The sequence below is a fragment of the Scatophagus argus genome, chromosome 16 (assembly GCF_020382885.2).
Source record: "Scatophagus argus isolate fScaArg1 chromosome 16, fScaArg1.pri, whole genome shotgun sequence".
Classification (NCBI taxonomy): Eukaryota; Metazoa; Chordata; class Actinopteri; family Scatophagidae; genus Scatophagus; species Scatophagus argus.
The window spans coordinates 12,864,068-12,890,285 of NC_058508.1; the positions used below are offsets into that span (position 1 = coordinate 12,864,068).

The 26,218-nt window shown below is 42.6% G+C and overlaps 1 protein-coding gene across 3 annotated transcripts in view; it reads right to left on the reverse strand.

Annotated features, from left to right (window-relative positions):
• prkar1b (protein kinase, cAMP-dependent, regulatory, type I, beta) overlaps positions 1–26,218 on the reverse strand; it is a 58,389-nt gene that overhangs the window by 19,313 nt on the left and 12,858 nt on the right. For all 3 annotated transcript variants that reach the window (XM_046415541.1, XM_046415542.1, XM_046415543.1), the window contains 4 exons: positions 24,899–25,069; positions 21,877–21,968; positions 3,673–3,734; positions 354–400 (listed from right to left, as the gene is read on the reverse strand). In XM_046415541.1, coding sequence (XP_046271497.1) covers positions 354–400; positions 3,673–3,734; positions 21,877–21,968; positions 24,899–25,069 — 372 coding nt within the window. The remainder of the gene's footprint in view (positions 1–353; positions 401–3,672; positions 3,735–21,876; positions 21,969–24,898; positions 25,070–26,218) is intronic.

The window sequence follows — 26,218 nt, forward strand, 5'->3', positions numbered from 1 at the left end:
CAAAGACAAAAGAGGTCCTCAGTTCGGTTGCCTTCACAGCGGCTCCATTGCGCCATGTTCAGATTGTCATCAAAGTGGAACCGAACTTTGAAGAGCACAAAACATGGGGGCAATCCAATACAACCTGTCCATTGTTAGGACGAAACATTGTCTCAACATGAGTGGAGAAGGCAGTGTTTTCCCTGTGAGTCATAATCCTTCTTATGACCTACCCACCTGTATGCTGCATACTGGAATCCCCTTTATTTGTAATGCTTTGCTTGTGTCAATTTAACTGAATGAAGTAAACTACTCTGAAGAGAACACGAATGACGGCTGTTGTGTGTGCTTGTGTCTCCATGTTTGCCACTTACGTCCACTTCACCTTGGTCAATCACATAGAAGTTGTCCCCTTCATCGCCTGGAGGGAAGGAAAGAGGAGAAACACAGGGATTCGTGAGAGAGATGGAAAAAAAAAGTGTCTGGAGCCAACAGGAAAGCTTATTCTTCCGATTACTACCTCTTCCTGCTTAAGTTCTCAAAGGTGGATTTTTAAACCATAAAAATAAAAATGGGTGCATTAAAAGATTAAAATCATTTGTCAAACACTTGGAATGCCACTTTCTTTGAGCTTGGGAACAAAAATAAGTTGAGAAATTGTTGGGATTTGTCTACCTTGAAATTTGTACATAAACACACAAAGGCACATATTTTCCCACAGTCTTCGTGTCTGCTAACTTCCATCCCTTCTTCTCAAAAAAATAGCTCTTTATTACTTGACTTGCTATTATGTTTTATACATTCAATGCCTCTAAAAGCTTAAGCTTAAGGACAGACCCAACATCAGAGATGCAGCTGCCTCCTCCCAAATGCATTATTCACCGGGCTTGCCAATATCTCTATCTACCATATCTAAATCTACTAACACCTCTAAATCCTCCTGACAAATTTTGGCTTGTTTAATCCTTACAAAATACAAAAGTGTAGATTAAATGTGACATTTTTGAGGGGCTACAAGCTGGAGTATATTTCAAGTTAGGCCAAAGGGTGCACCAGCAGAAAAGACAGACGGGGTTTATGCTGTGGACAGTGGGCATTTCAGGACATCTCAGACTCAACAAAGATGCAACTCGCCATGAGAATATACCATATGAGCTTCACTGAGTTCAAAAGTTATTTCCACTTTTGTGTTTCCTATATCAGCTGCAACCAATTGATGAGTAGCCATTATGTGTGCAAAGCTGGCATCTCAAAATGTTGTCTGGTCTGCTGATCGGATCTTTGTTGTGTAACTGACAGAAGCTCGCTGTTCTTTCAAAGTGAACTTTAAACCTTGCTATGACATCTGGTTGGTTGATGTTCGTTAAAAGCATGCAGTCTGGAGATAAGGCTGAAAAATGGTGAAGTGTTTCTTTAATTATGCTATCCATTACATAGGGCTCAAGGGAAGTTATTAAAAAGGACTGACGGCCTTGTACACAAGCACACTCCCTGCAGCTACCACTTACAATAAGATATAAAAGCAACTCCATTCAGAGGTTACAAGTGGGTGATGATGCATGAGTATACATGACACAAGTATGCATGTGTGTGCATTTTGTAGGAACCAAGTGTGCATGTGTAAATGCATTCTTGTGTGTATATGCTGACCTTAAGAGTTGCAAGGTTGACGGCGCCCTGTGTGTAAAGTTCACAGGAGTTCACACGGCTAATTAATACTGAGTGGAGAGTGCTCGTTAATCATATAGCTCTATTTGTCACACAAAACGCTCCTTGTCTGTCTGATGGTTTGTCCCAGACACACACACACACACACACACACAACCTGCTGCAACCTGGCCCGCTCCTATGTCCCTCTCTGTTCCTCTACCTCCCTCTCTTTCATCTCATCTATCTCTCTTTCAATTCCCTCTCGTTCTGTCTTTCTTTTCTTCTACTCTTCCTGTCTTTTATCACTTTGGTGCTCAAGTCTTTGTTCTGCAGCTTTCCAATTCCCCCTGTGGCTGAGAGCGCAGGCAAATATTTGACCAGAACATGCACAAAGACACACACACACACACACACACACACACACACACACACACGAACAGGCAAGCAGGCAGGCTGGTGTACTCAGTGTGGCCTTGTTTCAACATGAGCTAATTGTCGTACACACAGTTTAGGTTCTTTGGCTTTGCTCAAAAGAAAAACATCCTTGGTTACATCCTTGGCCTCGAAGTTGTGTTGTGCCCACAAAGCTGGTGCACCATTAAGCTAAATATAATTAGCTAAGTGTCAAAACTAGTGTCATGGTGGAATTTGATTTTTCAAGAACCAATTGCATCTGCACAACTGGATATATTTCAGAAACAGGAGATTAAATTAACTTGATGCATCACATTAGACAACTGATTACAAAGAAAGCATATCTGTACTCTGCTTTGCATGTTATGATAGAGTAAATTCTCCCCTTGTTTAAACACCACTCGAGCTACAGAGTCGATAACTCCTAACTGTTTCTAAATAGTGTATGATTGGCCTGTGGCAGGCGTGGGTTTTTTGAAGCTGTACAGTAGTCCAGACATTAGCAGTGACATCAGCGCTGTATATACCATATACCACATTCTGTAGTATATATAACAATGGACTGTCTGGAACTGGGGGCCCTGCAAAGTTAGCTAGACTTATTATCACCAAATTAGGACTGATAGACTATGGAAAGCTGTCTAAAGAGTAGGTGGGAAAGACTGAGCAACTGCATGTCCCAGAACCTTTACTGAAAGTCTGTCTGTCCACAAGTGTAACCTGTGAACACAGTATTATCTGAAAACGGGTATTGTCTGTGTTTTAAATGTGTGATTCAACATGTCTGAGTCTGTGTTTGATAGGAGTGTGCGTGTGTGTGTGTAGGGAGGGTGTTAATGGAAAAATGTACTCTGGTCCTGCTAAGTTCCGTGTCCCTTCAACGTCCAGGTCTACAATGAAGGCTTTAATGGTGGTTAGGCAGAGGAGCAAGACCTGACATCTGGTCTAGAGTGGGGAAACGTATGAGTGGAGCAAAGAGAATGTGAGCAGTGGCATTTTGTATGACAAGCCCTATTTTGTGATAGTGCAGCAACAAGCACAACTGCATGTGTTCAGGTTGTGCCGTCCTGCACCATCCAGACAACAACATGATATGGTGGTGCTCCGTTTTTCAATGTCTTCCCTGTTTCAGAGCTAGGAGAGCAGTGATGTGACTAGCTGAGAGAGTACTTATCACTCAACACACAATCTGATCTATATTCACCTTCACCCAGCCCTTATGCACTTTGATATGCCCACAAAGTTTGTGCACCCAAGATGTTCCACTTTGCGCCATTGCACCTGCATAACTAAAACAGGGGCCTAAGTTGTTGAAGTTCATCAGTGACAATAGTATATTAATTGTTTCCCTTGCACCTTCCCTTAATTGGCTACGAGAATCACATTTATACAAGATAATCTAACTCAAAACATCAGAGCTGTCAGAACCTTTCCTTTAATCTAATCTATCAATATCAATATATTTTTTAATATCTATCCACAGTGTTCTGCAAATCTATGATTAGAATGATCAACTATAACATCCCAATTTCATAGGATTATTAATTAATGAGAGCCAAACTGTGATATACAGCTTACAAATGACTGATTGTAACTACACACATTCATCAGCAAAACATTTATACATACCTTGCTGGATGACTGTTTCCCCTGCAATGTGGGTGACTGGGAACATGGCATCAAATATGTCACTGAAGGAGAAAGAGACAGAGAAGGAAGAGGAGAAAGGGAGAAGAAAAAGAAGACAGAGATTACCAACAGGCCTGCTATTATGATGCATCACCTCACAGTTTTTCAGAATTGTTTTTCACACACACACTAACATGCAAAACACACAGAAGAGTTTAGAGCGGCATGATGGAAAACACAGAGTAACACTGTGTCCGTAAGCTCTGTGAAGAGGTTCAACAGCCATCGCTCAGAAGGGATGACCCCAACACACACACACACACACCGAAGTGCATACACAACTGATTTCTTCATCATCATCCACCTCCAAACAAACACCCACTCTCCTCAGTTAAAGTCATCGTTTAAAACAAACCCAAAAACTAAAGCATTTAGTGAGAACATTGTCCAACAAATCCATCGGCTTCGTTCATCATCGGATTCAAAACAAATACAACTTTTCGTATTTTTTGAAAATGCCATTATTACTACTTATCAGTTACTACAGGTGTACGCTTTCTCTCCCCCTTTATATCATATTAGCCCCGTTGTTTCAGCACGCAATCAAAGGCGCTATCTCTGAGTGTATCTTTCGAAAGAGAGGGTGAGAAAACAAACAAAATGATAGCTGTGCCTAAGCACTTAATTTCTGTTTCAGCCAAGTAGGGAAAGCGCCTGTTAGACTTTCCTAATCGGGCTGTTTAAATGCATTAAGCCTTAGCTGATTAAAGTCCCACTGCTGAGATGTGTTAGGACAAGAGAGAACTTCATTATCCTTCCTCTCCTCCTTCTCTCTGCTCATCTCTCCCCTTCAGGGTATATTTATCTATCTAAACAGTTACATACCACCTTATGGAGAAACATAGAAAAAACAATAAAAGAGGGTCAGGCATATCAAAGACATACAAGATCTACTGAGTGAATGTGGGGCAAGTTTGAGCCCGTACACAGTTATGTGTGTATGTCACTGAATGTTTGCACCGGTCTGCCTGTGTTTGAGTATATATTGCCTATGAAAACATGCAGGTTTCTACAAAATAATGTGTGGGTGTTGTGTATGTCTGCGCTCGTGACAGTACTCAGAAATGAAAAGGTTTACATGACACAACACACCTTGCCGCAAACTACAAACATACAAGTGTTGCTTTACATGAACCTCCCTGGTTAAAAAAAAACAACAAAAAAAAACAAAAACTGCGGTTCACCAGATGTTGAAGAAAGATCTGAGGATGTTATTGAGTATTTTGGAAGTGAACAGACCCTGCTGGTATTTGTTTATGTGACACTGAATAAAAAGCAGGCTTAAGAAGGTGGATTTGGGCCAGCTACACCCACAGGTAGGCCCTGTGCAATGCAGCTGGCCACTGACTCACACATTATCCAGGACACACAGTGCACACGCATGTGTAAAAGAAACACACTCACTCTTTGAAGTGTACACACACAGGCTAAAAGATGCACAGACACACACCGGTGCTCGTGGTATTATGCATGCAGTCGGCACACACACACACGGTTGTGCATGTCAACACACTCACACACATATTAAAGCACACGAAAACACGCGGACTGGCACTCTCATATGACACAAATGCTTTGATGGTGATTAGTCAGAGCAACATCTGCAGGAGTGCCCTCAACTCTCCTCACATCTGTGACCACCTGCGCTCGGCATGGAGTCCGTTTATTCAGCGAGTTCTGGGGGAGTCGTCTTCAGGTCACGTATTACTAATAATGTGTGGTTTATGAAAATTACCTAGGCTAGAGGAGAAATTTGAGTATAAAAAATAGAGAGGGAAAATCAGCATATGTAAGTCATTACCTTTTGTCATATCTTAGATGGTGCTAAAATTATATAAAAACATATTTAAATGCTTTGTGATTCAGGATAGGATATACTTCATTGTCAGCCCTTTCGTAGTGGTGATGATGACGGTGTTGACGACGACGACGATGATGCATCGTGCAACTGAGTAGGATGTTCATGACTGAGGCGCATAGTCATAGCGGGAGGATCAAAAGCAAGCAAACCTGCATTTAGGTAATTACCCTTGACCACCTCTCTCTTTCCATGCCCTGCCTCTCTCTGAATGCATCGGTAAGCATAACAAAGACACTTATGCAAGTAATTGCTTCCCCTTGTCTCTACCTGTCCCTCTTTCCCTTTCTTCATCCCCAACTTCCTCCCTGTCTCTTCTCGATAACTTTTTCTCTTCCTCTCCCCTCTCAATTACCCCTTTCTTCCCTCTAATTCTGCCTCTGCCCCACCTATTTCTCTCATCTCTTGGTCTATCGCCCCCCCTCCCTGCCTGTCCCAGATGAAGTGATTAATCTTGTCTTTTCCGCTACCTGTAGCCCCTCTGACCTTATGAAAAGGCAGAGCACCCCCCCTGTTCTCCCCCCTAACAATGGATGTGCTGTTCTGACAGAGACAGACAGAAAGAGGAAGAGAGACAGAGAGACCCCGCAGACTCCGAAGGGGCTAGGAAGTTCACCTCCACCCTAGGGAGGGAGACAAAGCTTCTGTCATGGTTGAGATATGTGGAGATCCCTGCAGCCTAAGTGCCTTCACACGCACACACTCTTACTGGCACATGTGCATGTAAGAAGACATACTAAAAAAATGCAAAAGTGCATCATGTGGATGTCCAATTGTTAATTACTTTCATACTATCCTGCTGACATCTATTCCCTTGTGCAAACACAAGCAGTTCCTGTCCAGATGACATCACATTACAGTGCATTTCCAGTGTATGTGTTTGTTTATGGTGCAGAATGTAGCAGCTAGTGATAATGGCATTATCTGCTATCAGAGCAGTGAAACAGCAGCGTCAAGTTCAAGAAAGACAATGACGCAGTCATGGGTAGAATTAACAGCAAAATGGAAGCAGTCAGAAAGAAGAGACACCTTTGAGTAACTCTTCCATTGCACTGTGTTGTGCTCATTGTGGAACTATGTGCTTTTGCAAAGAAGAAAATGCTAGTCAGATTAACCTAGCCATACTAAAATCCAGCTGCCGCCTCGGGTTGTACAACACAATGAGAATCTTGCATGTATGTGTGCGTGGGAATGATAGGAAAAGTTTACACACACAACACAGCAACAGCCGACTATTGTTCTCAAACATCCATAAAAATGCGGTTGGCTTAGGGGATTTCAGTCATTAATGGAATAAAATCAGGGCTGCTTGTTGTAGCTGGATTTCTTGTTGCTCTTCCTAGCTGGTGTTTGACAGTCTTTCTTGCTCACCTCTTCTCTTCCCTCCTCTTTCTTCTCCATCCTTCTCTACTGCAGCACAGCTGTTTATTTGTTCAGCAGCAGACATCTTATCTCTTACATTACTGCCTCAACACACCGCACTACCATTATGCCATTAACACCAAAGGGCTCTTTAACAGTGCAGCGTGCTGCCATGTCTTTGTGTTTGTTAATGGGCCGCAGAATGTTGAGTTACACAAGCCCTTACTGGGGAACCCATCCAGGATGCTCAGTCGTCTGGGTGGAAGAGGTTTTGCAATAACCAAAACAATCAACAACTGCACCGCATATGGGAACTTCCCAGCTCTCCAAGTTGTGTCTTGGCTTGGCAGTGATGTGCCACTGATTTGGCTGGCACAGTGTTCATGCCTTAAGTGCTTGAAGGATTAAGTTTGGCTAGCACAGTTAACAGTAATACAGCCTGTTGATTCTGGCAAATCAGAACAATAGTCTTTGTTTTGCAAGTCTACACAACTCCATGATACAAGCAATGACCTGAGGACACCAAATATATGTCAGTTTTTCCACCTAAGAAAGACAGCAGTGTGACATGGTGATCATCCTTTACCTGGAGACCCAAATTTCAACAAAAAACTGACACCAGAACAGCTGCCTGACTGTGCTATCCCCGTTGATATTCCTGCTGTCAGGGACTTGGGAATGCTGCAACCTACTGTACTACCCAGAATTAAAATCTCTGGGAGGGCTGCAAAAATGCACTGTGCACATTCTCAACAAGTTTCCCTGGATGTGGTAGGTTGCTGTGAGTATCATGTACAACAGAGCTGCCTTTTGTTTGGTTGTTAGGTGAAGAGTTGTGATTAGTCAGCATAACCTGTAAAGCACAGGCAAACTCACAAAAAAAGCATAAAACCATGAATTAGATTTTCACTGATGATGGAGGTTAACAATATCATTTACAAGCTTGTTTTGTGACTCATTATGGTTATATCACAGTAAGATTGAAAACAGTTTTATGAGGCTGACTAAGTGATGTACAGTTTAATGTCCAGAGTTTAAAATTGAGCACAACCACATGCAACTACCACCTCACTCCCTCTTGAGCTCTGTTAGTGTGGACACACTGAGGTTTGTTTTCTAACTACATAAACCGCTATGCACACATAAGCACATTCACACACTGGTGCACTCACATGCAGACGGATACACACCACTGACAACAGGCAGTGGTATGAGACAGTGAGAGAGAGAAAAAGGGGGAGATGAAAGTTAGATAATTATAAAGTGCTGAAGCATTTAGGGAGGATATTTATGACATGAAAGCTTTTGGCACGCGCACTGTCTCTCCCTAGAGACCGGGTGAAAAATGGAGGGACTGGGCCATGCCAGCTTCTGCCCATTTTTTTCAATTGGACTCCAAACTCCAAGAGTGGTGCGTGTTGTGTCTTATTTAGTCTAGATTTGAACTGCTGTCCCGTGGAGATTTTGAATAACAGAACCGGGTAAGATACTTCATAATACAGCAGTTAAAGAAATGATGGCAGCAGGCGCCAAATAAAGAGAATATTTATTTTAATTTTATTTCTTTTAATCTGTTTTTAAATGCTTATGCTTAATGATTTAACCAGGCACATCTCTGAGAAAATAATTAATGTGCATTCACGTATTTTGGGACTTGAGGGCAGGTTGATGATGGATTGTTTCTGGTAAACTAATTTTGGTAATACAGTGATTAATTTCTTATGGATGATCTGGACTAGTTTTAAACTGGAGGCTGACTAATGTTGCTGACTAAACACACCACAAAAATCTACAGTGTGCTACAGTATGCATAAGTTCTTCTTGCACAACATAAATTCAGATGCGTAACACTGAAACTCCTGAGATAGAAAGAAGAGAATATACAAAACTACAAACTGTTATTTTTAAGCATTCTGCTACCTCTGCTCCTCTTTTAAAATACGCTAGGTTGAGCTTACTATTGAATGATTTTACAAGGTCCTAGTATTTGTTGGGACTGATGTGAGCTGGCCTATAATGAATGTACAGGCAACGATGAGGCACTGAGTTGGCCCTGGAGGTTTGCAGGCAGACATAACGGTTTACGACTGCTGGCACTGACCACTTAGAGATGGTCAATGAAATAGGAAGAGAGAAGAGAAAGGCGAGGAGAAAGAGAACCCTCACTTTTTTAAAAACTCAGTTCGCCTTTTAACCAAATCTGCCCTTGGCTTTGGTCCTCCAGGCTCTCAAACTCCATGTCTGATAAACATCATAAGCTCCAAAACACACTTGGTGTTATTACTTTGCTATGGCCTATTGCACACTGAACACCTTTTAAATTCGTAACAGAATATAAGAGTGCTTTGGTCTGATATTTCTTTCTCAAAGATCTAATGGGGGCTTAAGTTTGTATACGTGGAGGTCTAAAGAGGTCTACTTAGAGTAAGCTGTGCGATTAAATGTTGGAAGTTGTATTTAAAACCAACAGAGTGCAGGGAGCACACCGTGTTAAACCCACACACCTGGACCTTTTGGGTTTATAAGGGGTGTAAAGTTGCAGGCATCCTGTGGCCTAAAAATTTAGATGTGTGTGTCTCAATATGCAGTGCCAAAGCACCTGAGGGCAGGGTCTGGTGATCTGTGTGACCTGTACACTGCTGCTAAAACCTGCTGAAGCAAACCACGTCATTCATACGGACTGCAATGATCAGACCACCTAAGATACAGACAAGCAGTTGGAGAGAAAGACAGCCGAACGTCATACTTTAGATTTTCTAATTTCCCTGAGTGCAAGTTTTTCCTTGATAATTGAAAGAAAATGCATCTATTTGGTCTAATCTGCACATTTAAGTGTTATGACTGTGATGACCTTGCAAAAGCCAGACTACACTTTGCACGCTTGATATGTCACGATTCATTCTCAGCAAAATATGAGTTTATTCAGTCACTTATTTTGGTGAATAGCTTAACTATTTTTTAGTTAGAAAGTTAGAATCAAAGGTCACAGATTAAGTGGCACATTTGTGCATTTGTTAAATGCAGCAGGGAGAGGACAGCTCACATACTGTAGCCTCAGAAGACCAGCAGTGCTTAGCACTGCCACTTCATAACAAGAGGGTTTCAGATTGCTCGAATCCCGGTCTGGGCCTGTGTCTGCGTGGGTTTTCTCCGGGTACTCCGGCTTCCTCCCACAATACCAAAAATGCACATTAGGTTAATTGGCTACTCTAAATTGCCCCTAGGTGTGAGTGTGAGAGTGTGTGGTTGTCTGTCTTTGTGTGTCAGCCCTACGATTGACTGGTGTACAGTCCAGGGTGTACCCCGCCTCTTGCCCGTGGTCAGCTGGGATAGGCTCCAGTCCCCCCTCCCATGACCCTGACGGATAAGCGGTATAGAAAATGGATGGATGGAAGATAATCAGATATAACGAGGATCTACCTGTTTGTTTGCTGCTGTTAAGAGACTCCAATCTATCCTGTCTGATCACTTGCAGACTACAGTCTTAAAGATTTGATTTGAGAGCAAATCTGATTTGTCTGCAATCAGAGCAAAGTCTAAGGATGTACTTTACAGCTGTGCCTCCAACTAGAGCTGCTGCTAGTAAGAGTTTTGAAAAGTGTCTGTTTCCTTCTCAGATACTCTTTCACGTAACAACATTTGCCACTGATTCTGATCTATTGTGAATCAGAACTCAGTAGACGCAATGTAATTCGGTCAGTACCCTTAAAAGTATAGAGTTCAGCACCCACCTCCAAAACAAACAAACAAACAAACAAACACTGCCAGTCATTCAAGCAAACAATACTATTCAGGGCAGAAGGGCCAGTATGGAGAAAAGACTCACTGCCACAGAATCGTTTTCCTGAAACCTTTGAGCCTAATTGAAGCAGTAGCCCTAAGATAAAATATCAGACTGAATTTCCACTGACCTGGCACTGGCACCTTGGACCCTACTAGTCTGCCAATGCTAACTTCACAAGAGGGCAATATGCCCTTATCACCTCCTCCTCCTCACTGTGCCCATCCTGGACCCCAGTGCTTTTCTTACACCGCTGTGTGGCTGGCATGGCAGTGGATAGGACAGGCTTGGTAGTTTCTTTATAGGGGAGGAAAAGTGGAAATAAAGACAGCGAAAGACAGTAGAACAGAAATAAAAAGAGAGAGATTTTACTGGGACGAGCATAGTGCTGTTGAGAAGCTGATGCAGTGAATACCAGACAGCTTAGGCCTTCTACCAGGCCGAGCTTAATGAACACTTTGTTCACACCCACTTGCACGTAGCCTAAAATGGCATATTTACAACAGCTGCCATTAGTTTTAACAGCGGCAGTGATAATGATTCAGAGGTTGTCCACATAACCTCATAACTCTGCTGTGACTACTGCTTGGAACACTTCCCAACACACATATTCAGGTTGGCATCAGGGAGGTGAGAGCCAGAGTTTTATGGCAGTGGAAGAAAGAACGAGTCTGAGGAGGAAAAGAGTAAGAAAGCAAGCTGGTGATAGGAGGATGTGAGGAGAAAGAAGGGTGTGTTACAGGGTGCAGGGCAAACATCAAAATTTAACAGTAACCTGACTGTAAATATACAGTATGCTGCATCGGGATCTTTGATGTTACTGCAGTGAACATTTGAATAATCTTCCAGGCAAAGCAGGTCCACATCTATTGTATTCCCTCCCTCTCTCCTGTATCGTTAAAGAAAAGGGAAATAATGTCTGACTCACACATTCAGCTTCTGGCAACATGGATCAAGGTTCCCTGCTCCCCTGCTTTCAGACTGCTGATTGTATTCAGCGTGACAAGGCCGTTTTACAGGCCTACCTGAACATCCAGCACACACCACCTGCTGATGCAGCCATGATGTCAGAGTCGAAACATCACAAACATGTCCAACCCTGCAGTACATCCCCAGCTTTCCTCTCCTTTTCTTTCTTTTTCCTTTCGCACATTAGATTGCTATGCTGTTGACTAATTTTACTTAATTTTTTTTCATCTGACAACTCGTTTTGTTATAGCACTTTTATTACTTGTGCATTTTCACACTTTCCTAATGCCCATTCCATTGTTTGTTTCCCCGAAGGCGGGAAAAACCAAGCTCTTCCTCCACTTAGAAGGGAAAAGGGTCAGTTTGGCTCAGGCGCTGACAGGCCTAAGCCTCAAACTTTCTGATGTGTCTCCAGGGGACGTGCGACTGGAATGAAGGAAAGAGACAGAGAGACAGAGGTTGACAGATAGCGAGGGTGAGATATTCTCTTCCTCACCTGTCATGTAAAGATAGTATAGAAATCTTTTTACTAAATGCACACAAATATATCATAGGCAGCTAAAACAAGCCTATACATTTTGTGTAGGTGGCAAGGATTATTCCTCTTTCTCCTTCTCACTTTCTCTCTCTCTCTCTCTCTCTCTCTCTCTCACACACACACACACACACACACACACGTACACATCCTGACAAGTCACTAAACATCACAAGACATGCCGCTGTCCTGCGGGCATGCCCCCCCCCCCCCTCAAAATTCCCACCTTGCAGCTCAAGAACAAGATAACCATTTGAGAAGCAGATCGAGACACAAACTGTCTTTTGTTGGGGTTTAAACCTGAGAAGTATTTACATAACACAACATATTATACATGCACGCTCACAAGCACATACATTTATACAGGGAAAACACAGAAAAAGCCCCGGGACCTGAGGAAGAGGGATACACTGTACTCGTGTGTGTGTGTGTGTGTGTGTGTGTGTATGTAAAGCTCATCAAGCAGGGCTCTGGGCAGTGAGGTAATACGTGCACTGGGTGCACAGAGGGGAGAGGAATAGCTGACATTCAATAGCTGACATCTGACTGACGTAAGGCCTTCCCTGCTGTAAACAGACAGCTTCATCAGACACACGGCCAGCAACCCTGAACAGTGTTGAGCAACCAACTAACACCTCTTTTATAATGTGCTAACACCATGAAATATCCTAACATCAGCCATTTGCTAACTGGAAACTTCATTTCACCGTAACAGCAACACGAAGCAACTCGCTGGATACAATGAGCAATTTTCTCGCTCAGAAACGGCTTTACGGCTTTCAAATTTCATTCATATTTCCCTGGAAAAAAAATTGCAACAAATATACTGCTTCTCTTTACCCTTGTGTCTTGAGATTTTCAGGTATGTGAGCGGTATAAGACTTCTGTTATGATGCTGAAACTACTTTAATGGCTGAGTTTTTGCAGCAAGACAGAAGTCTGAAGCACATTTCAACACAGTTCAGGAATTCAACTTCATTTTAAAACCAAAGCAAGTTTTGAGAGGCTCATCCAAACAAGTGAGTGAGTTTCCTCTCTGATGGAACATCTTAAGAGGAAGAGTTAGACTTCTTTGGCATGCTATCACACCATCACACCATCACACCACAGAAGACAAAGCAGAACACAAACAAAGAGCATAGGTCATGTCTTAGGCGTTGAACACAATGAATTCATGAAAAAGTGGGAGTGAATACCAAATGATTTTTTTTTTAACCTGGAGGTTTTAATTGCTGGTAAAACAAAAAATGACACATAAAATTTACTGATATCAATAAAAGATCTGGAGCAGATTTCTCAGCCTATTCGTTACAAATAACACCTATAATTAACAAGAAATGCAGTGACCTTTATTCTTTTTTATGATCAGTGAAGTGCTCTGTCTTTTCTTGAAATTATTTGAGGAAAAACCCTCCTGTCATGGACATATGTATGGTTTTTCCCTGTTGTACTCCTTCATCTCTCTCCATCTCTCTCATTCATATATTAAATTTGTTTTAGTTTCTGCTGTTGCATTGTTAATCATGAAGGGCTTGGCGAGAAGGAGTAAACGCCCCTGCCAAACTAAATACAGCAGGATCATTGTCTTGTGTGAAGTTTTCATTCAGATATTAATCAAAATAGCAATTTAAATGCAATTAATCATGCGGCTCCATTGACAGTTGAGTCACTGTATGTACTATAAATAACTGGATAACAGCATTAGTCTACAGTAATCATATGAAAAGCCAAATTGCCCTATGATGGCCTCAATTCTCTAACACAAGCTCGTAACAAGTTATCGAGCATGGAAATAGGCTGAGCACCCCTAATCTAAATAAAACTCAACCAGAGTGACACCCACAAACCAACAAGGAGGTCATGGGAGAATTAACATGCTATAACAAGACTGTTGTCTGTGCCTGTGCACTGGAACCTATCACAGTAGCATAGACAAAGCAGAGGGGATGTATACAATAGGAGGCCATGGGCCGACCCAGGCTATTCTGTAGGGCGCTGGGCTGTTCTGTCCTCGGCTAATGTGCTGTGGTCAGTGTGTGGGTTGTACTTTGGACCTGGTGGAGCTATAAAGGCACTGAAGAGTTGCAGGAACATCATGTCCTCACAGCAGGGGCAAACACTGGCTAGGAAGTCACTGTCATGCCCATGTGCACATTTACCATACATATTCATTCACATGAAATGAAACGTAACACTGTCTACAATCTCAGAGCACACATGTTTCAGCTTAAAAGTGTTAACACTGATTTTTAATATCCTTCTCTCCTTTACTCTCTTGACTTTCACTTTTAGTGTTTCTGAGAAAGATTTATGTTATGAGCTATTGAGGTGAGACTGATGTGATTCCCTACAGCTCCCCAAAGCAAGCATCCAAAAAAAAGGTCAGTTTCTCTCCTTTTTGAGAGAATGCACTGCACATGCATACAAACACACCACTTTCTTTGTGCATCAGTCTTGCATGTGCAGTCTCTGCACACACATACATGATCAGGAAAATAGGTCTACACACATATGCAAAAACACAGAGACATATACACGCACACATATTGATAGCAAAAGCAGCTGAAAAGGCAAGGATGAATCATAGTAAGCTGGAAAACTGTCCTGCACAGACTCTGGGGTACACTTTGGAGAGAATGCAACATTCTTAAAGGACTCAAACATTACTACATGACTCACTACTTTCAAAGAACTGCGTGGAGAAAAGGGTTGGAGCAAAGTACGGAGAAAAATGACAGGGGGCGGAAGAGGCAGCAGGGGACAGGTTGAAACACAGCAGAGGGTATGAGAGAGGACAAAAGTTTCCAGCTATGTATCTGTGTCTGAGTGTGTGTGTGTGTGTGACTGTGTGTATGTGCATACATGCGTGCACTCATCAATGTGGATGTATGAGTGTGTTTTTCTGCAACAGCTTGTAAGCATGCAGCCTGGCTAATATGAACTTCCGACAAATGATATGTTTGCCTGCTTGCCCTGTGGTTTGAATGGGTGGAGAGATGATGTTGTCTGAGCTGAGTAAAAGATGCATCGTGCTGGGGGAGGTGAGACCGCCGGTCTGTTAGTCCTCTGTGAGCTGGATGGTGGTGGGGATGGTCGAGGTTCAGTCAGGCCTGCAGCTCTCCCGTGGAGAATGACCTCATCGCCTGGCCCCTGGCATTGTGACTGCTGCACAAAGCCATGCAGGGGATAGAAAGAGAAGACTACACATGAATGTGGGGGAGGGACTGGACGTGAGTGTAGATGTAGATGTGAATGAGTCTCTGCAGTGAGTGAGAGAGGGAGAAAGACAGGAAGAGAAAAAGTGAGAGAAAGTAGTGAATTCTGAAAAGGGGGAAAAGAAGACCACCAGGCTCTCAGGAAGAACAGGAATGAGAACACACAGAGAGTCAATGAAGGAATCAGTAAGACAGGAAACACAAACACACGCGCAAACAAATAGACTAAACAACACACAACAGAAACCTGCTAATTTGTTTGTGTTGTTATTGCATAGCACACCATAAAATACAAATCCAAACATCCTCATTAGCCTTCTACCTGAACACACAAAAAAACAGGTCATCTGACTGATGGGAAAAGCCAACACACACTCACACACACACACACTACTGAGACTACAGGATACTTCCTTAATAGTCATTCCAGTATCACAAGAAAAAGAGACAAGCAGCCATCCAGTGCCATTCAGTGCCTTGACATCCTGTTTTCCCCTGCATTGCACACTGACAGGAAGGACTGTCAGCAGGGAGTCACCTAAAACAAAGTGTTGGTGTATGTATGCCCACAGGACCACAATAGTTTTGAATGTATTTACTTGTTTGTATTTATTTGTTTCTTCCTAGGACAAACAGAAGCAATGACTCAAGAGACCGTTCATATCTGTGATATCTTTGTGTGGCAAAAACACCCCCTAGGGGCTGCTGTGTGGTAACAGCACACATTGAGTGTCGCTGTATACATGCGGATGTCGATGAAGATTGAGGTAGTGTGCAGCTGTGGCTGTGTGCTTTGTCAAAATTTTTTATTCATTTTAGAAACAGCTGTAGTTGTGACCAAATATTAACCTACTGAGCGGAGCACAGAGCTCATGTTCCTCATCTACTGGATACAGAGCCTGCTTCAAATGAGTGAGCTGTAAGATGAAACGGTGAGAGCTGTGTTTATCTGATGTTGTTTTGTCACTTCATAAAGGCCTTAAATAAACTTCCACTGGAACAAGAGACAAAAAACATCTCTCTTGGGCAGTTTTGGGGTCTTTTGCTTCTCTACTGTTTGTTTATTTATGTTTTCTGTTGATCACGGATTTATTTGTTGTTGTTTTTGCACTGCTTCGAACACTCACACACACACACACAGACAAAGAGTGCCAGTACACTACAGATGTTCCCTGTCCATCAGCAGGGACTAGCGAAAAAGGTGCAGAGGTCAGGGTTTAGGGGTCAGAGGTCAACTGATCGGTCACTTCATCAACTCATTACTCTGCTTGTTAATTAGAGGTTTAAAGCAGGCAGGATGAGGTAAGCACCACCTCCTTCCAGTCCTTTCCCCCATTGTATCCTTTGCTATAACATTTTAACTGCAAAATTGTACTGATTTTGCTTCCTCTGGAATGATATCAAATTGGTTTACGTCTGGGTTACTGTCTGCTTCTGTACGTATCAAAGATAAAGTACTGTATTTGCTTGATTTACAGCTGGGTCCTGACCTTAAAAGATTTAACAACTCCTGTTACCAGATGGCAATGTTATTTTAAAGTATCACAAACTCTGCCAAGGCAGCTCAAGGAATGGGATAAACAGGGTTTCCTCATGTCTGCCAGACTATTTATGTGGTTATAAAGACAGCAGGGCTTCTTGTGTCTATACTTTCCCCAGGAGAGTGTTTTGTGGTATGAAGGCATTAGACTGATACAGGCGGAAAGGAGAAGAGAACTTGATGAGCATATATATGTGCCTATTTGTGTGGGTTTTGTTTGAGTTGAGGGAAATATAATTACGCCTGCAACAGATTTCCCAGAGGCCTTTTCTTTTGCAATCGATCCCTCTCTAAAGGTCACCTCAAAGAACTGTTCTTGTGTCCGTCCCTTCCTTGCCTTCCATTGTTGCACTCATACATAAACAAAGACGGAAATCATCAAGGTTATTAATCCAGGTGCACATAAAAACTGACAAAGACAGGCCAAGATTAACACGTGTAGGGTCTACATTTCATATCACTTCAGTAGGAAGTAAGATAAGAAACACTATTACAGTAGGAACTAAAAGAGTGCGTGTTTAAACAGGTGATAGCGCTTCTGTTGAACATACTTAAAGAATGATTCTCAATGGGCATTTAACAGGGGGAAGTAGAAGGGAGATAGGCGAACAAATCTCATCTGAGGGTGCACCTGGACAAACAGACGATGTGCATACTTATGCACACACAAGTCTGTGTGCCTCTGCTTAGCCGAGGACTGATATCCAAATTGGTACAAAGCAGCACGACCTGATTACTTCTGTTATCAGTCCCAACATTTTCTTATCAAAATCTTTGGTCTGAAAACTTTCATCCAAGTGGTGTTACGTAGCTGAAACCAAAACAGAATAATCAGGCATCCAGATGGTAACATAATAGTTTCAGTCATTATGATAACGACAACTGTATGGTTTACAGTACTGAGACAGGTGGATTGATTCCGGTGTTAGCAAAGCAGGCTCAGTGCACCTGTTCTCACCTTATCTTGTGTACTTGTGTCTATTTGTGTGGGGATATCATAATGAGGTCATTACGGCAGCTAATGGGGGGCAAATTGAAGGGTCCACCCGGTGGCCTGCTGGGAGCTACACCATAGCAGAGCTTCAGACGTCAGTTCAGAAAGTAGCCAAGGTCAAAGTTTTACACAAACAGAGATACTGTCCCCTGATGGCACAGTGCATGCTATTCCCTCATGTTGTGTATACCTAGAAAATGTCCTTTTTGCTTAGATACACACAATATTCCTAACTTTGCACTATGTTTACACTGGTGCAATGCATATTTGTGTCTCGAAGAAAAAATCTGAATGGTCGATATTTTAAATACTGCAACTACAAGAAGTATATGCTTTGATCTCTTTATCCCTGTAAGCTCCTCAGCTTTCCCACCTGCCTTTTAATAACAAAAACAGTGTTTAGTTCAAATCTGGAAGGCCAAATGTGTTTGAGTTTCACTTCCAAGCAGCTGAGGAAAGATGGACTACACACACACACACACACACACACACACACAAGGCTGGTGGAGCTCAGAAACTTTGAAACCATAAAGTTTGACATATGGAATGGTGTGTTAATCAAAGACTCCACGCTCCCAGCTGGAGCAGCCTCACTGGGAACGCAGTCTGACAAGTACTTGAGAATGTCCGTGTGTGTGTGTGTGTGTGTGTGTGTGTGTGTGTGTGTGCGCGCGTGCATGTGTGTGGGAGTGAGTGTGTGTGTTTCTCATGATAATGTAATCCCCTGTCATCCTTTGTAGTGGTGATGGTATTTCTGTGTCTGGTTTGTCTGCCTCACCCTTGTACCAGAAAAGGGGTTCAATGCATTTGTTCTCCTAAACCTTTCCACAACTTTGTCTCTTTCAGTAAAGGAAGGACTAAAAACTTTAGGCTGATGCATGTTCACATAAAACTATATTTGCTGAACTAATCACCACATTGAAAGCTGACTGTAAACAAGGATGAAGTAGCACGAAGTAGCAGAAAGAGAGGCAGTGCCACGTCTTTCTTACCTTTTTTTATCTTCTTTTTTATTATCTTCTCTGTCTCATAACTTTACCTAAGCTTAGGTAGAACAACATCAGCAGAGTAAAAATAACAACGTAATCTGTATGCTTAGTTTGTAGGGAAAACAGATGCCTTTTCTGTTGCTTTTTCCACTGAATGCCCCTCTGATGACTGAATGCTCACACGTAAACCTTGACATTTTAACATTGCTGACAACAGAAGCTGATATAGCAAACATTTACAAAGCAGAATATGAATAATTAATAATAATAATTAATTGGCAGTCATTAAAATTAAATCGCACATAGACAGGCCAAAACACCGTATATTATATGAGTGATGAAGAAGTAAATACAATTTCAAAATTAGAAAACAGAAAGTAGGAAGTAGAAGAAAAAGGAGTCTTATCAACCTGTGTCAAGACCAGTAAAAATGCACTGCTTCCAGAGCCAGTACAGTCTCCCTGGATTCCTGGTCAAAATAAGTAACTTAAGAAGATGAGACAGATTATAAAGACAGGGTGAGAGAGGATAAGGCAAACAAAAGAGAGGGGGCTACAAAGAAAAATGTGATTAGAGATAAAGGAGAGCACTGGTGAGAGCAGAGAAACAAAGAGGGCTTCATTGTTTTCAATCTTGCTCATTACTGAAGGGGATGATAGCATAATATAGTGCTAATGGGGGAACAAATCGTGCGGTGTTCGGCTTACATAACTGCCGAGTGACTAATCGCACAACATGTTTCCTTGACACATGCGTAACTATCAGACCTCTGTTTTTTTCTCATTCTGTCTTACATGCACAGCTCCCAAAATTAGCTTTTTCTGTGGTCGTTTGGAGGCCTTTCTTGAACAAAAGATATCTAAAAAAATATTTGCTGACGCCAACATACAGTCAAGGGTAACTGGTCAGAGGCAGCTTTTGAATGTAACCATGCACTGACCCATCAACTTGGTCTTAAACACAACACATATACCCGGAGCAATGTTCTACGGTCAACTGTCACGCCCTTCTCACCCAATGAGACCACATGTGCGAAAACGAACAAAACAAGAGCAGCGAGATAAGACACATAGGGAGTCAAAGGCAGAGACAGAGTGAGAGAACAGTGCTGTCAGACTCCCATCTGTTAATGTGCGTCAGTCCTTGGCAGTTCTGGGACATCTGAAGAAGCCAATGTACTTTATACTGTGACTTCATCAATGCCACTGACAGAAGGCATCAACAAGCAAAAATGATTACTGTGAAGCTAATGCTGGCTTCATTCTCGATTTTGCTGCTTTTAGTAGCAAGGATGTACTCTACTATAGAAGGTTACCAATATTTGGGACGAACAGAAGTCATTGATGAGCCTTTTCAGGAAAGTTTTGTGCTGAAAAAAGGCAATAAGAGCTCGCAGTGTACTCTAAGCAAAACAAGCCGTGTGCAAAGGTCTGTTGCTCGCTGTGTGCAGTTTCTCATTAATGCTGGAGGACCACATTGGCCATACATCAATACACTACTGTCGGTAGGGACTCCAGGCACAACGACCGCAACATAACCGCAATGTGACTGAGCCACCAGCCAGCCAGCCGTCCAGCATCATCAGCTGGAAGTGAAGAGTGAGGAAGAACAGAAAAGAGCTAAAAGAGGGAGACCATAAGAATGACAGAGAGAGCCGAACAGTGAATTAGAGGAAACCAGAGCCAACCACCTGCCATGTCACTGCACATTTTAGCAAATCAGACAAGGTTTTCACTAGCTAACAACCTTCGGCACTGCCAGTTGCCTATTCACCCACAAATCCCACAACAACAAATTCCTGTGTGCACAGCATTAATGTTCGATGCTTACTGCGTGTAGCGAGACAGCAAACATGACAGCCAGTTGAATAAATTCAACATGATGCATGGTTTCAGGCGCTGATGACGATGCTATTACATAGCTTGGCATGCCAAAAGGCCTTTGAGTACATTAAGATCTGATGGTTTATGGTCTACTGCCATATATTTTTGTGGTGTAACTCCAGTCTGCCACATCAGCCACCTAAGTGCATGGTTTTTCAGGCCGCCCGGACCTGTCACATGTTGTACTTTGCTCAGGGCTGCTTCAGAGGCACTGACATGCAATCAGAGGCCTGCGTGCCTGTACCGAGGGAGTAAATTGTCAGCTGACGAAAGACTGGAAAAAGTATGTTTTGGGTTTGGTACATGGAGGCTTTAGCTAACAGGAAGGCTCCGGTGTTTTCCTCTTCATGGGGCATAATGGATTCTCCCCGCCAATGAAACACTATTCCCGGCTGGCGGGCGGGACCGCCAGCCACCTGAGAGTCTTTCCCACAACACCCACCTCCCCTGTCAGAGCCAGACCCAGCCATCACTGGAGATCTGGGACAGATGGAAGGATGGGGCGAGGATGGTTGATGGGAGGAGGAATGTGAAAGAACAATGAATAGGAGCAGATGGTAAGAAAAAGGAAGGCAGGGATGGAGGGAACTTGGCATCCCTCTCTCTTTAAGACGGCTATGGAAAATCGTTAATTTTTTAGCGCCACCGCCCAATACACAACGTGATACTGACGTGCACACAAGTTACCATGACAACTAACAACACAACGCAAGGCAACAACACACACAGACATATCCAGTTGCCCCCTTACCCACCCTTCGCTGCATACCCCTCTTCTTCTGCCACATCTGTCCATGTTCACCCCTCCTTCTCGCTCTGCCGGTGTCTCCCAAAGCAGGCAACACTGGCACACAGTGGCCACGAGGGCAATACACTCCACTGGAACAATGGCCTGTTCATGATTTTATCAGCTTACAAACACGCACTCATAGTCCACACACACATTTGGATCACCGGCATCACACTGGATGTTGTGCAAACCTATTAAAAAGTCAGTGGGGTCAAAAATGTTTCGTACCTTCTCTCATTGTCGTCCAGGTGAGCAAAGAGCACATTCTTGGAAATTGCCTTGGCCAAAGCGGTCATGGTCTTGTAGTCCTTTGGGATCACCTGTGTAGACAAAGCAGTAATATCATTACAGTCAAGTAAAGTGCAACTACACCTAAACTATGCAGGTGGACACATGAAACAAACCAGCAAAAATGCCTAATAGGCCTGACTTTAAAATCAGACTAAATTGAGTAATTAAAGAGCTGCGTTTTGGCAAACTCTGAAAGGAATATCCCACATGTGTGTCTGTGTATTTTTGGGAAAGCCCATCTGTTCAGGGATTACACTCAAAATGTCACACAGCTTTTAAAAATTCACAAGAGGCCTGAATTCATTCATAAAACATGCATTTTCATGTCCCAGAGTCTGTGGTGTGTGTGTATGAGTGCGTGTATGCGTGTGTGTGTGTGTGTGTGTGTATATTTGTGTGTGTGTGTGTGTGTGTGTGTGTCCAAGGAAAGGAAATGGCAAAGTCTGTAGCCACAACAAAGCCACAGAACTCTGTACTTATAAATGAGCATCACTTCTGAATTACCACAAGGTGAGAGAGGCAGAAAGTAAGAAAAACAGAGAAGAAGAAAAAGACGCCAAACCAAAGTTTATTTAATACAGAATATCTTGAAGAAGGAGAGGAGTGTGTCTGTGTGTGTATGTGTTTTGTCTCTTTTGGTGAGGGAGAGGAGGGGCTAAGCTGTAATTACGTTAAAGCAACAGATGTCTCCACATGAAGACGACCACGTTGCACTGTGCACAATATGCACACAGAAACACACACAACCACATCACATATAAAATTAAAAAGTACCAAAACTTCTATCTATCTGCAGTATACGAGCCTGGCCTCAGTGGACATAAAGAGAAAGAGGATGGTCTGGCCAGATTTTGAGGTGGACATGTCCACGCAGAGGAGCTCGGCAATACAAGTAATTCTCAGATTCAGATTTTAGGTCAGCCGCCTCAGTCTTCCTCCACAAGATCCCAGCTCAGTGTCACCCAGGGGATCATTAAATGTCAAGGCATCCAGCTTATTACCAGCTTTTGAATCACTCAAAATTATGATTCAGAGTTTGTCCTTTCCACAGTAACTTGGCATGGTAACTTTAACATATTCTGTCCTAGCCAAGCAAATAAAAAGTTGGGGTGAAGCCACATGGGAAAAGATAGATTTCTGCTTCAGCTTTGCCTATGAGCAAGTTATGAGAAGCGGTCAATCAAATTCTGTTGGTATATAAGCATTTGCCCCCATCTGTAATATCCATATTATTTTTCTTCAGCAGCATTACATATGCTATGATGTTAGCTGTGAGCTTGTCACTTGATGCCAAAAGAAGCCTTTAAAGTTGGATGAAATATCTGAGTCGATGTGCATTTTGTTCCCACCTCATGAAGAGCTCAAGAAAGCTTCCATCAGGCTGATGCCAAGCCTGCAATTCCTTCTGTTAATGTGATCTCCAGGTTGGACCAACAGGCCTCACGATTCGTTAAGACTCACAGCACTTCACAGCAAAGCTCCTTTTAATCTGACGACAAGGGTTAGCTAATTGATTGTGTTCTGTTCAACGGCTGCTGATTTCCACAGCGGAGACATTAATGGAACTGACGATGCAAGAAGATATCGGCACATAGCCCCTGACTGAACGTGTGTGTGTGTGTGTGACCTCGGTATACATCAAGGCTAGACGAAATTGTCTCTCATTCTAAAGCAATAATGTTGTAATTCAATTTTAATTCAATTTCGCTTGAAGGTCTGTTGTGATGGATAATCACATGAATTCATTTCTTTTTCACATTCGGCTGACGTGGCTGTGAGAGGCATTGCTTGTGTAAGTTGTCGTTGTTGTGTGTGTGTGTGTGTTTGAGTGAGGGACAAGGAAAAAAATGAGACTGCAGATGGGGGCAGGCCTGTTGCCATGACGCATGACGCCAGCATCTGATAGAGACCTCAGAGCCTTAGATGCCAAACGCATGTGGGTGTGTGCACACAGCTGACACACACACACACACACATACACACTGACTGCATACTCCTGTGTCCATGGATTGCAGATGGATTACAGCATGGTGATGAGGAGTAAAGGTGAATTTGGTTTTTGGCAAAAGTGCATTGTTTCCTACATTAAATTATGGAATAAACACAACAGGTTAAACAATAACAATAAATAACTCTAACAGCCGTCTTGCTGATGAGAAAATGATGAGAAAACACAACGTTACATGGCGTCTCTTTCCCTTTACCACTAAACCATATTGTCTGTCATGCTGTCTTACAAACCAGAGATGTCAAGCACACTCAAGTATAAACACATCAACAAAAAAAATCTTAATTCACTCTTAGAATGTGTGTAAATCAGTGTGTTTATGTACAAAATAAAATGTATAAAAAAAACAACAAGCCACTAGACATCTAAATAAGTCAATTACCACAGATTATTTCCAGATTATTTCTAGTTAATACTGTAGTTTATCTCAGTCAGAGCAAAGAAAATAAAACTGGCATGAACAACAACAGTTGCTCTGTGCAGCACATCTTTTAAATTTCATGATGATCAAATATCTGTAAAACCCAGTTGGGAGTCTGTCACAGAGTCCAATCTCAACATCTGCTCTGAACATCAGCTCAGCTGCTGACTCACAAACTGTGTGTTTTGCTGCAAATAAATTCAGTGATGTGTCCAAGTCAGTTCATTAACTGCTTTAACAAATTTGCACAGTTCGCCTCCCTTCCAACTGTCACGTTGTTCTGATGAATCTGTCTGCATTTATGCTCTTAAGTGGGTGTTAATCGAACAACAGCTCTGCGTCCAACAAATAAACAGCAATCAACCTTGATATCTATTTGATGCTTGTGATAAAACTACACTGTATTTTAAATTTGTTAAAATCCGAGATTGTCATTACAAGCATACGCAACAGTCACGCACTAGCCGTGTGTGCCTGTTTGTGTCTGTGCATAAATGTTTTTGCGTACACATCCATCCTCTGTAGCTGACCTTGCGCACGTAGCTGACAGCATCCTCTTCAGTGTAGACCTCGGCACTGACCCCTCCCCTGCGGCGCCGGGCCTTGACAACAGGGTTGGGCGGTGGGGGAGAAACCTCATCATCATGTGAGTCTGACTGGCTGTTAGATTTCTGTCGTGCCATGATCTGCTTGCATTCCTCCTGTAAAAACAAGAGAAGAGACGAGACTGTCAGAAGGACAAGCATACAATTATAGCTTCGCAGAAAGATCGTCTGAAGGCAACTGTTATTCTTTTGCCTCACAAACGATCACATGAAGACAGGCTGACGAACCTCTACAAGCAACCTTCAAGCGTCATGTGAATTCTTAACCAGGTCAGGTGACATAAATGAAGTGTAATTAAACCTCAGTGAAAACACAGTGTAAATGTCCCACTCCTGACTGCACGCTGTCTGTCCACCTGGCTGCTACGGTATTAAGTAAAAGCCATCAAATATTAATTTCTGCAGGCTTGCACACGTACAGAGAAGGCTCAGACAGGTACTCTCCTCCTCTCAGATAATGAAAAACAAGGAATAAAGATATCAAAGGCAGACAGGATGCCTCTGGCTGGCTGTTGTTTCAACTACTGAACACTCTGCAGGTGATGAATTATTGAATGCACACTTGATTAACACATTAGCATAAGTACCCAATAAAACCACTGTAGGGTTGTTAATATATGAGAGTGCTGTGTGACAAGGGTAGTGTGACCACTGCTATAAGTATAATGACTGGTGTGCCCCTGTTGGCACTGTGTGTTATTACTATTATTTTCCTGAGTGCATTAGTGTGTCTAATAGCACAGTGGGGATTCCATTGACAGGCGTGTTATTCACCACACGGTAAAGATTGCATCTGTTTGCTGCTTTACTGCACATACAGAAATAAACAGAAGTCAAATTAGTGCCTCGCGGTTGTAAGTCAAGTTGCGGTTGACACACGTCTGTCCAGACTGTATATACGTAGTAACTAACTGAGATGTGGTCACATGCTGGATGTCGTTGCAAAGAAGCTACAAATTTTATAATGTGGATGCTTCACACACGTCTTCAACTTGGCACAGTTTAAAGGTGGGCACCCAAGATTAGTGTCACCATTTCAGTATCTGACCACATGTGACCTCCTCACACAATCTCCCCTTCTGTTCCCGAGTTATGGGGCTGAGTGATGGACAGAAACGTGTTTTTGGGGAACATTATGATGTCACAGTGAAGCTGACCTTTGACCTTTTGCATATAAAATGTCCTCACATTATCATGTTATCCTATTAGCTTTTTGTGAAACTTTGTCCTAATTAGCATAAGAAT